We start from the raw sequence: 12,746 nt of genomic DNA, 5'->3' as shown, positions 1-12,746 counted from the left end.
TACCTTGTCTGCAAAACCCACCAGCTGTTATACTGGAAGACAAAGCTAATTCTATGCTCCTTTACTTCAGTAGTGTCTGTGTACAAGTATCTTTTTAACAACCTTCTCTACATAGCTGAAAAATGCCAGACACCAAATTTCTTTTTATTTCCTTTGATAATAGCCTAATAAAATCTGAATTTATCTGTGATTTTTAAATTTTTTTAAACAAGTAAATAGATTAACTAAGAGAATACACCTTTGAATTATGATTGTACAAAAGTTGTACAGACTGTTAACTTTCATTCTTGCATTCCTTGAATATGTGTTTACTAATTGCTGCCTTAGATATTTGGCTTGAGTCTGAGTCGGGTCGAATATGCAGCTCTCTAGTAGAAGAAACTGCTGCTGGTTTGTGTGCCAGTAGCACAGCTTTCTGAAGAGGTTCTTTGCTTCTGCTTTAAACATCTGGAGAGACAAAACAGCGTTTGTGGGGTCTTTTGTTGTTGCTGAAAGTTGGAGCAGGGAATAATTATGTTCCAAGAAATACTCCAAATCCTGGAAAAATCAGGGTGGAATCACTAAGTGTGAAGCTTTATCTCCTTTATAAATGAAAGTGCTTTCGTTTCATCTGTGGCAACTGTCCTGGTAATGGATGTTGCGTAATATTTACTCTCCCGTTTGGAGTTAAATCCTTTTTCCGATTTGCCAGTAATATTTGCATATGTATTTCTTAGCTGCATTGACATGCCAGATGCACAGTGGTAGCTGTCTCCGCCTGCTAATCCTGTAATAACATTCTGGTGACCAAATTCAATGGCCCTGCCTGCGCGGAGCCTCGAAACAGCTGATTGCTGAGTAGGGAGGAAAAAAAATAACCCAGCGAATCTCGTTGCAGCTCTCTGCTGCATCCCTATCCCACAATCCCTCGCACCATTTGCTGCAGTCTTTCTACACAGGCTGAGTGAGAAAAAGATGTGCTAAATAAAGATTGATTGGTTTGAATCCTGAAGGGGTCTCCCACTTGTAAATGACCGGGGGGAAAAAAATTCATGACGACTTCACTGGGCCTCCTCTTATTCTTCCATTTTTCTTTCAACCTGTCCTCTTCGTGGAATGGAGCGTCATCCCTTAGAGCACAAAATCTGTTGTGCATCTAATAATGACTGTGCTGTGATAGGGATTCTTGAACAGTTTTACGTGTGAGGCTTGAAATATTAACAGATGATGGTTTGTTCGTTTGGATTTCTGCGGAACTGCAGCTCCGTCCCTGCAAGGATTTTATCCTCAGCACTGCACTGATTAAGCTATTTTTCTACAAAGATGGGTAGGTCTAAAATACTCAAGTTTGCTCAGTGTTATTCCTGGTGGCTGCTGCTGGGTTGCTCCTTCTGTTTTCGCCCCAGATTGTTCTTTATGCTTCTGCATGCTGTGAGAATGAAGAGGGTGGCTGTGTTTGAAACAAGGCACCAAGCTGATTGCAAGAGTGGGAGAAAAAGGAATGCAAATTTAGCTTATCAAGCCTTTTACAGAAGTGGATTGTGTGGCAGTTATGATTATTAATTTGCTCGGTGTGTTCTGTATTGGCTAGTTTTGGGGCTGCTGCTGGAAGGGGCTTGAATCTGTTCTTTATTCCTAAAGACTGTGGACAGGCAATGTATCTGTTTTAAGGGTTTTTAAACCCCAGCTCCCCCAGTCCTTGAAGCAACATTATTGAGGTTCCCCACCCTTTCTTACAGCTCTGAGGCCTAACGGTCCCTTTGGAAACGTTGCCATTGGAAACCTATTCATTCATAATACATGAATAGACCCTCTGGGTTGTGAATACCATTGATAAGAAGAGGATGAACAAGCTGCGAGCGATTTGTTCTCCTCAGGCTGTACTTTCAGGCGGGTTGCGGCTCTGACTGGGTGGAGTTCGGTGATAGCAGTATGTGAGCAACAGAAAACTCTGCTCTTGTAGGAATAAATCCTGGGAACTGAACAGACAGTTGCACATTTTCCCAATGTGTTTTTCTCAACCAGCCCACAGAACCTAATAGAGAACTGGATAATGAGGAATTCCAGAGCTCCTTTGAAGACACCTGTAGAAAGGATGCGCTTTCCTATTATGTGGCTCTATTTATCTGAAACAGCTCTTCTGGAACTGTTATTTGCTGTACCCTAACGGCTTTTTTCCCTTTTCTAATACTGTAGGAAGTTCTTTTCATGTGGGTGGGGCCGCACCCTGACTGTTCCTGAAGGCATGCATGCATAGCAGGGCAAAGCTTTCCACTAGCTCAGAGAGCCATTGTTTTCTTCTCTCTTTGCTGTGTGTTGTGTTTTGAATGAAAATTGATAGTCGTATCTCCAAGCAGAAGGAAAAAGAATAATGTTACTTTTGAGGTGGCTGGAAAGGTAACAATCCTTGAGCCCCAAAGGGATGACAAAGGGTATACATTTCAGAACCCTTTTCTGCACTTGATATAGCAAACCTAAACTGCGTTTCCAGTGTGTGCTTCTTAGAGATAAATGGGTAGGGGTTTATGTCTTGTTTGGTGCAACGTTTCATGAACCTTTGGCTTTAAGTTATGAAGTGTAAATATATGGAGTAGTAATTCTCAGACTTATTTTCAAAATTCATGCTTCAGCTGCTCTTTATTAGATTGTGAGACAGAATGAACCTCCAAAAAGAGCTCCATCAGTTTCCCATCTCAGAAGATGCTACTACAAAAAAGAACATTTTTCTTGTAAAAATAGTTACTTTGTGAAATCTCTCACTGTCAATACATCTGAAATTTACATTGCTGTTCAGAGGAACTGCTGCTAGCACTGCAGTAAATCAGAACAAAAGCTATCTATGTCCAAATTCAAAAGGATTATCTAAAATCTCCAGCTTTTCCTCAAATAGTCTTTGGCTGTACAGTTGCTTTCATTGAGTCAATGGGCAAAATCATCCTTCTCATAGTTACATCACATTCATCAAAATTGCATCAAAGGTGGAGTTGGCTCAGGGAAGCTGGAAATTCCATACTCAAAAAACTTTTTTAAATTAACCACTTGTGTAAGAAGTTGTTGTAATATGCAGTGACCAAAGCTTGAAATGAACTGATGAAATTCAGTTTTCAGGTGCATGTTTTAAACCTGTTTTATATGAGCACAGGGGATAAATGACAATTATGGCCTGCTGCATTCCAGACAAAACATCAGATATTGAAAGCACTTATTTCTGAATTGTTAATGATTTCTTTCACTGGCAGAGCTTAAAGTGTGAAAATTAAACATTAAAACGTTCAACAATTAAAGTAGCTGACATGAGCTTTGTGTATGAAACACAAAGAATCACTTGATTTTACAATGAGATTGAGGGAATGTAAAATACTAAGATGAAGATCTGATTAAATCAACATGAAATTTTTCAGGCAGCAGTTTTCCTTGTATAAACACTATTTGCTGGTGTGGCTGTACTTGATAGTGAAAAGATGAAATTACAGAAAATATCTGGTTGCTAGAGAACTTTCTTCTGTTAAATGACAAGCAGCATTCACTGGAAGCCTGTTCTTTTATATCTTAGTATTTTTTTTTTTTAAATAGTCTGTGCTTAGTCTATAACACACAAAAAAAATACTGTTCATAATGTGTCAGCGTTCTTCTTATCAAAGAAGTCTTCCTGCTTCTGATTATCTTGCCTGTCTTGTTTGGGTCCCTGTCCCTAAGTTTTGTGTAGGGAGAATGGGAGGCAAACACAGCCTCATGAGTGGTGAAAGGAATTTGCGTTTGACACACATCGCTGAAGTTCTGCATTTTATACTGCCAAATGCATGAACACATTAATGCATATTTGATAGTCTGCTCTTTCTACTGTTTTGTGAAAGCTAGATATTTTGGTCCCACTTCTTCTAAAGCCATTTTTAACTGAAGTTTTTAAAAAGTAACACAGGTTCCTAATCGATCTCCTAAGGTTTACTGTGTGTGATTTATGGCATTGAAATAGGTAAAATTATTTTGTATTTATGTAATATTCACATTTTGTTTTACTATGGGGAAAGAAATGAAAAAAGTGGGGAAAAAAGGATCAATGCTGAAATCAAGCATTTTTGATTCTTGAACAAACATGATATTTTACGAGTATTATAGCAATTTTTAACCTTGCGGATTCCCCTTTCTTGGGAAAAAAGGAAACAAAGGGCCAGCCATAAGTGTTTTCCATCAAATTACATGTCATTTATTGCTGTTGGCTTTTTTAATTGTGAATAACTTTATGCTGCTGTATTTGCTAGCACAGAGGTGATTCCCCAGGAACCTGTTATCAGGGAAGTCAGTATGGCATGATCCATAATCGCTGTCATTATCCTAGAAAAAGCCACTTGCTCAATGCAGTAAGTCAACCATACCTGTATGGCTAAATACAGAGCTCAGGAAGAACAGCGTGAGTTCAGCTCTGCTGGACTAGTGTGCTGTGCATTCAGCACAGGAAGATGATCTGATGTAAAGCTGCCAATAAAATACTACAGATCATGCAAATCATTGTGGAACTGAGTGACCTTTGAATGAGTGTGATCAGCACCAAGGCAGAGGGCTTGTTATTTCTGTCTTGGAAAGCCTGAACTGCCCTCAAGCCAAATATCACTTTGCCTGAAATGGATGATTAAAAACTGGGGTAGAAAATGTTCAGGGAAGAAGTTACTACCTCAGGAGCGTACCTGCAGTGAAGGAGCCCCGCTGGGCTTGGCGCTCACAGGGAAGAGGAGCCCCTGTTTTGCTGTGGGTGCGGGAGGACTGGCAGAAAGAGATGCTGTGGTCAGCTCCCTGGGGAGTGAGCCTGCACCTCCCAGTGCTCCAGCCCACTAGAAACGCTGATGGATGGAAGCTCTTGCTGGGCCACCCTGCCGGGGCCTTTGCTTGTCAGGTTTTCCTGCACTATTTTAGCAGGCTATTTACTTTTCTTTGAGGTTGCTTCCTTCCTTTTCCTCCCCTGTCTTCTCTTTACACATATTCATTCTGTTAGCTATAATCTGTTCCTCCAGCTGAGAAGAAACAAAGTTTTTCTCTCCCTCTGTCTTGTTCCAGGACAGGAGGAGGTCCATGCCTGCTGGCATTCCTTTAACCTGCAATTTTAGTTCAGTCAGTAGGCTTTTTTCTTAGCCTTTTATTTCATGCTTTCTATGCCAGGGTTGTGAAGGGTCTTCAGTCCTAGAAACATGATTCTTACTACTCTTTCTGCCTAGAATGCCATCTTTCTTGCATTTATTATTTAGATGTGCTCCGTGTATCCTTCACCCTACCTTTGCTGATTCTCAGCAGCTATCAGTTGCCTCTTCTTTGCTCAGTTTCTTTTACCATGAGGATTTTCCCTTCACCTACCTCACCCCTATTGCTGATGCAGAATTTGAGCAGTCCCTTCGCAGGGGGGCTGGTTCTGGAGGTTCCTTCACTCTGTCTGTGACGCAGCCACTTGACTGGCTAGTGTAGTTCCAGTTTAGGCGTTTTGCCAGCAGTACTGTAGACACAAGAAATCCTATGTTTGTTACCACTGGCTGAACCTACTGGCGTAAAAACCTTTTTATTGTGGGATTTCTCTAAAACCAGACAGCCCTGTAACTGTTTCAGTCCAGGGGCAACATGCCTTTCCAGAATGCCTGCTCAGGCAAAGAAAGGTGTTGCACATGGTGTTTGTTATTTCATGGAGTTTATAAGCCATTTTTCTTCTTTTTTTTTTTTCTTTTCCCCACTCTGCTACAGCAGTGTGCAGGGTAGAAGGGAACAGGACCCATATGTCAGTGGTCTAGGATGGCCAGTGAAGGCTCCAACATCCCAAGTCCTGTGGTCCGTCAGATTGACAAGCAGTTTCTGATTTGCAGCATATGTCTGGACCGTTACAAGAACCCCAAAGTACTTCCCTGCCTGCACACTTTCTGTGAGAGGTAAGTCCTTTCTTCATGCTTGTAACCAGGTATTTGTGTCTTGCAACAAGCACAGAACTCTGCACCCTTTAGTGGATAGAGACTTCTCTCTTTACTTGTGAGTTCGTGTTCAGGCACAATAAAGTCTGGGAGGGCTGGAGAGACAGGGATGTAGAAAACCACTGTTATTTATGGGAGGCAGGAGGAAGAGACAGCAGCAGAATATTTGGAATACATTCTCTTTATACAAGAGTAAATTAAAAGTAAATCCAATGAAACTAATGAATACAGTTACAACAGTGTGAAAGGTGATGGCACTCAGAATTTGGACCTCAAATTAATAGTCTCAAATTTGTACTGGTTAGTCTATATTTAGAAACAATAAAAACCTTTCTTTGTTGATCTACTAAGCAGAGAAATAATGATCCCAACCTTTAATGTCTAAGGGTTAGACATGATATATACATTATTAATCGCCACTGATTAAGTGTCTTCATTATCGTGCAGCTTGGTTGACTGAAACAGAAAAACTCTGAAAAGAGATGTGATAAAACAGCAAGCTGCCTTCTACTGTGTTCAGCTGAAGGAATTTAATATACCTAGTGATACTTTAATGTTGCATTATCTATCAAGTGGTGCAGAGAATACAGCATCTGCAGAAAAGTTATCTGAAGAATTGTTGGTTAGAGTTCTTTATCTGATGATGGGATGCAACTCTGTGGATTATATATTGACTGTCATGAGAATTATAATAAATAGTATTCTGTGTGAACATTTAGTTCAGAATATTTCCACCTCTTAAAATTGTTGTGTGCATATGTAATTTTGCACAGGGTGCAAGAAAAATGATGGATGACTGAGTGTGTCAGATTAAATGGTTTTTTGTAGAAGAATAGGAAACCCCAACTTTACTGGTCAGCAGTGAAACTCTCACTGAAGTGAGCGAAGTCAAGATTTTCACCACCTTGTCTTAAGTTTCTTCAGTTCATATGTAAATCCTAAAGTCAGCTTCTGGTTTTCACTGTAATCCTCTTATGCTGATCTGGTTATGGAAAGAGGCTGGAGGAACTCTTCCAGTGTACTGCTGATGTATAAAGTCTAAGCTCTCCTTTCACAGAGCCCTTACTGGGACGTCAGTAGAGCTGCCAAGGGAGGATGAAGAGAGGTGCTAGCAAAGCCCCTGGAAGTGGATAAGAGCTGTGTAGCTGTGCGAGGTCATGATTTCTTGCTTGGCACCTCATGAGGAATTTGGTATAGCGCTGCTCCCCTTTTAGACTACTGAAGAACCTCATTCTGCAGAGCTTCCCGTGCTTATGGGACTATACTGAATTGCCAGTTGCAGTGGGGTGGTGCATGCCCAGCAGCTGTTAACTTGATTTTCAAGGCCAAAAGTGGCACTAACTTTCACCTGGACATATTGTCACAGAATCACAGAATTTTTGTGTCAGATTTATATTCTGTGAAATACGGGTTTTTTATTTTAAAAAACCCCAACAGCCCCCCCCCCAAACACAAACAAAAATCTCCTCCAAAACTTCCCTTAACATAAACTCTGATAACATAGGACATGCTTCTCTATGTAGTAAAGACAGCTCTGTTGATTCTGTCTAACTGCCAAATAACTTTCCTAATTGAAATAAATGAAAAAATTTCTATTGGTTTCATTGGGACCAGGTTTTAGCTCTGAAGCACTAAACCCACAAATACAAGTTAATAAAGCCTTATTGGAAAGACAAGGGTCAGCCACCGGTCAGTCCGTTAAAGACACAGGCTCAAATACTTGATCCAATAACTTCATGTCTGTCAAACTTTATCTGATAGTTTATAATTTTTGCTATCCTGTGAGCAGGCTGCAGTAGATGTTTGGAAACATGGATCCACTCGGCACAAATATCTCAAAGAAAGGCACATAGTTCTTGTAGTGATGTCATCTATTTGAACTTTTTTTCATGTGGCAGAGGAAAAAATATTTAAAGGAGAAAAAAACCAAACCCTGTAGTCAATTACTTCTGAAGCCTGGTGATGTACGTTTCCTTTTATAAGTAGGGATAGCACTATTTCAACTCAGTTCTTAAACTGAAGGGAGCTTTTTTCCTCTTTGATGATACTTTGCCTCTTTCTCTCTCTCTCTCTCTCTCTCTCTCTCCTCTTCCATCTTCTTTCCCCATAGGTGCTTACAGAATTACATTCCAGCCCATAGCTTGACCCTTTCTTGCCCCGTGTGCCGACAGACCTCCATTCTGCCAGAGAAAGGGGTTTCTGCACTCCAGAACAACTTCTTTATCACCAACCTGATGGATGTCCTGCAACGAACGCCAGACAACAGCATTGAAGAGTCCTCCATCTTGGAGACTGTCACTGCTGTTGCTGCGGGCAAACCACTCTCCTGCCCCAATCATGATGGAAATGTAAGTGAGATGAGCTCCTGTGATATGTACAGGTACTGATATACAATGACTGGTTTGGTTTGTCAAGGATATTTTGTTCTAAAAAGATAGTGGGGAAATTGGAATCGCGTTAGTTCTTTGATTTTATAATATGTCAACAAAATAATTGATTCTTAAAATTAACTCAGATTCTCTTAGTGGAGCATCTTAAAGTAGTCAGCATATTAATTCATTTTACCAATCATCTTGGATGATACTGTTTTTTAGCATCCTTGGTCAAAACCGTTGTCCTGCAAGTGCTAAACGTTATGTAGACTTGTAGACTCAAGTGTTGCTGTGGAAACACATGGACTTGTTTAGGCAGTCTACATCAGGGACCTTATAAGCTCAACTGACCTGCACACCAAGGCAGTAACAAGAGCTGTGTGAGCGTATTAAGATGCAGCCAATAAAAGGGTGTCCTAGTTCAGGATGCTTTGGGTCAGCACAGGCTAGAAACACAGAGCTTCTCTTTATCCTGCCGTGTTTTGTGCACCTCATGTATCAGGCCGCTTTGGAGGCCGCTTTGTTTTTTTTCCCCCACCTACTTTTTTTGCCCAGCATCCCCTCACATACATCCTCAAATCATATCGGTGTATTCATTGGCAAGTACCCCCAGCAGAGTAAGTATCCCTGGATTATTATGAAAACATCTGTAACTCTGTTTACTTCATAATTTTCAGTGTTAACTTATGTGGCTTCATGATAGGCATATGAGCTCCTGTTTCATAGCCAGGCTTATGCAAACATGTAAGTAGACCACGTTGCAAAGCTGAGCAATGCTGTGTTGTAAACTGAATGCTGTGCTTCTATGCAAGCCAAGACATATATGCCAGTACTCTAAGACAACTTTCTGGGAATGTTTTATTCGATACTCAGTTTAGGTATATTGGTTCTGTAGGAATAACTCAGCTGATAGGCAGTGATTACTCTTAGAGAGGAACCACTTAGTTCCCTCTCCTTTACTGACTTGGTGGAATTAGGTGGAGTTGTAGAACTGATTTGCTGTACACTCTGATTAATGAATAACGAGTGTAACTTATGTTTAGTACACTAAATGTGTGCTGTACTTGTGTGTGTAGCGGTTACTGATTAATACATTCCTAGTTTTTATTTGCTTTTTATTAGCTCTCCTTAAAATGAATCGTAGTTCTTTTCCAATATAGCAATTGTGATAGGAGCCATTTGATTGTGAAATGCAGGGAAAAAGTCAAAATGAAGATGTTAACTTGTTTTGCATTTTACATTATCAGCTGACAATTCTTTGGTGTGCTTAGGAAAAACTGATTTGCCTACAGTTAAAAATAAGTTGACTTAGACTTCTCCAAGAACTCCTGTCTAGGGAAAGGTGGGTTTCTAAGTCCTCTAAAACAAAGTTACTTGGCTTGCCTTGAAACATAGTGTGCCATTTAGGATGCTGAGTATTGTGTGATGGGAATACCTTCTTGCTTCAGTAAGTATCTGGGAGGGTTGGGGACAGGCTGAGGATTACCCCAATTTAAAGTTTTGTGTGCTAGGAAATTAAAAGCTGAAGTTCACACTTTAGTCCTTATGATGGGAGGAGCTGAAATAAGCTTTGGGGAGAGCTGCTTGAGGCTGGCCGGGTGGGTCTGGCTGAAGGGCAGCGTGCACAGGGCAGGGTGCCGGGCACCTTCGGCCTGACTTAGGAAATGGGCTTTTGCTGGCTTCGTGGGTGCACAGCACAAGGGCACTGTGTGGCAAGTGCCTGGCTGGTAGCAGCTTGGCTGAGGGCTTCAGGGAGTGAGAGAGGATTGAGGTGGTAGCTGGAGGAGAATGCCTTACAGAACCAGCCGTCATTCTGCATTGAATCCTCTCTCCATTAATTTTTACATATTGCTCGGAGTAGGGTCAGACCCACTGTATTTTTACTATCAAGGGAAAAATTTGCATCTGGTGTATTTAATTTAAATTATTCTCTTTGTATTAACTTGGAAATAAGTTTCTGTTTAAACAAGTTTTTTCAATGTCTCCAGCCATGCTGGATTTAAACCTCTCTGATTAAGAGCAGATAGACACTGATGTACTTTCTCATTGGCTTGCCTGTCTGCTTGTAACTCAGATCATGCCTTCCTCAGATCATGTAGATTACATACTTGCCCTTCCAGTTGGTCTCTTGTTGCCACCACTCATATTTTCCATATGTGTGCGTGCATTCTATTCCTTCTGTGCACATCCTCTCTTGTGGCATCTTTGTTGTGTGTGTTCTTCTGAAAAATGAAACTTAGCTTGTAGTATTTTAACACGAGAGATGCTTTCCTCTGCTTGAAATATAAACAAATGCTTCCTCATAGTCACCCAACATAGAGCACAAATATATGTTATTTTTAAATCTGGGTAATAGGGCACATATGTTATGGAACTTTTGAACCTAACAGAAGATTCTTATCTTCTATCTACACGTTAAAATAAAACTTTTTATTCTCAGCTTCTAAACACCTGCAGCTCTTGTTGGATATAGTCATCCTGGTTTGGAAATGTTAGTCTATAATCATTTAGGGACCAGGTACAACAGCCAAGACAGGGAAGGCTGTGAAATTGTACATCCGTTACTTCATAGTATGTAATGAGTGGTGTAGCCTCTTTGCAGTCACCCATCCTGATAAGTCCGTGCTTGGGTTTTATTTAAATTTTAAGTGAAAGCCAGCCTAGAGTCTAGGATCCATGCTTTTACAGGTGTAGTGTATTTTCTACCTATAGAGTGTAACAAGAGAGAATACCCAATATTAAATTAAACACTTGTAGCAAGAGAGCATACCTTATTGTCTTGAGTAGCTTTTTCTCAAAAGATCACAGAAAAGCTTGACAACTTGACAAGTATGAGATCTCGTCTAGCAAAACATTTCCTGAACTTGTGCAGGTGTTGCTTACTGCCTGTATGCTTCTCTTAGAAAAATAAAAAAGCATGTATCCCTGATATTCTGAAGTGACTTGATAGCATACCTTTTAAACCTGTTTTTTTCCCCTCACTTCTATACTTCCCATGTCACTTATTCATGTATCCCATTAAAATGCAATCTTATTTTTTGTGTACTCTGTGACATTCAGTGTGTCACTGAGGCTAAATACGAAATTCAGAATGTCAGTTAGACTCTTCATGAGCGTTCTGCCTCACAAGGAATATTTAATATAGTTAGGAAGCAATAGTGTGGCAGACACAATCATATCTGACTGAACTGGAAAATCATACAAGGGATTTGGGTGGTTCATTTGTATGTGAGCATGTTGTTTAAGTCATTACAGTCTTACGCAACTTTTTAAAAAATTTGCTTAAAGATTTCAAGTTTACTGCATGGGTAGGGCAATAGCAATGACTAAGGAGAACAAAAGCCCACGTTCTGAACTTTTCTGAATATCTGAGAAGTGCCCTCAGGTAATCCAAACTTATATTCTTCGAAAAACCAAAGCATACAAGCTAAGATATGCACTAGCCCTGGGACAGTAGAATTAAGCATGTGTGTGAGATGAGGAAAGTGCTGGCAAAGAGCAGACTCATCTTTTTTTCTCTGGACTGCTGTTGTAATTCAAACAAATAAAAAGCAGAGGATGAATGATGTGATGATTCAAATGTGATTTTAGATAAGAGAGGCGTGTGATTGGTGAGACCATTTTTCTCAAGACCTAAACTTTGAAGGGCTGGAATTAGTGTGCTTTGGCTTTGTGAAATCTAATTCAGAAGTACCAGCATCCTTGATTATGCAAATTTAAAAGTTTCTGTAAATTCAGGTAAATGACAGTAGTGAAGATATGCATGGGTCTCTAATTAGATCACTGTGCTGAAATATTTCATAGAATCATAGAATCACTTGGTTGGGAAAGACCTTTGATAACACTGAGTCCAACCGTACCTATCCAACTACTAAACTGTATCTCTGAGCACCTCTTCTACTCATCTAAACACCTCCAGGGATGTTGACTCAGCCACCTCCCTGGGCAGCCCATTCTAGTGCCTGATAAACCTTTCAGTGAAGAAATTTTTCCTGATACCCAATCAGGATATCCCCTGCTGCAACTTACAGCCATTTCCTCTTGTTCTATCACTAGTTACTGGGAGAAAAGACAAACACCTCCCTTCAGGTAGTTGTAGACAGTGATAAGGTCTCCCCTTAGCCTCTTCTTCTCTAGGCTCAACAACCCCAGCTCCCTCAGGCACTCCAGGTCCTTTTCTGCCAGGCAGTTTTGCAGCCACTCTGCCCCAAGCCTGTAGCGTTGCATGGGCTTGTTGTGACCCAAGTGCAGGACTCAGCACTTGGCTTTGTTGAACCTCATACAGTTGGTTGCAGCCCATTGATCCAACCTGTCCAGATCCCTCTGTAGAACCTTCCTGCCCTCAAGCAAATAAACACTTCCACCCAGCTTAGTGTCATCTGCAAATTTCCTGAGGGTATGCTCAATCCCCTTGTCCAGATGATTGATAAAGATGTTACACAGGACTGGCCCC

General features: G+C 40.6%; 1 protein-coding gene across 1 annotated transcript; it reads left to right on the top strand.

Moving 5' to 3' along the window:
• Positions 1–406: 406 nt before the first annotated feature.
• On the top strand, positions 407–8,269 carry LOC104532946 (tripartite motif-containing protein 2-like; the record flags this gene model as incomplete). Its single annotated transcript, XM_010178288.2, has 3 exons — positions 407–1,306; positions 5,701–5,882; positions 8,032–8,269. Coding segments are annotated over exons 2-3 (372 nt in total), but the record flags the coding sequence as incomplete, so codon positions are not given.
• Positions 8,270–12,746: the final 4,477 nt, after the last annotated feature.

The sequence above is a fragment of the Antrostomus carolinensis genome, unplaced genomic scaffold (assembly GCF_000700745.2).
Source record: "Antrostomus carolinensis isolate BGI_N321 unplaced genomic scaffold, ASM70074v2 scaffold14741, whole genome shotgun sequence".
NCBI classification, from domain to species: Eukaryota; Metazoa; Chordata; class Aves; order Caprimulgiformes; family Caprimulgidae; genus Antrostomus; species Antrostomus carolinensis.
The sequence above is the reverse complement of the archived record's forward strand: the minus strand, read 5'-3'. Positions and strand labels throughout refer to the sequence as shown.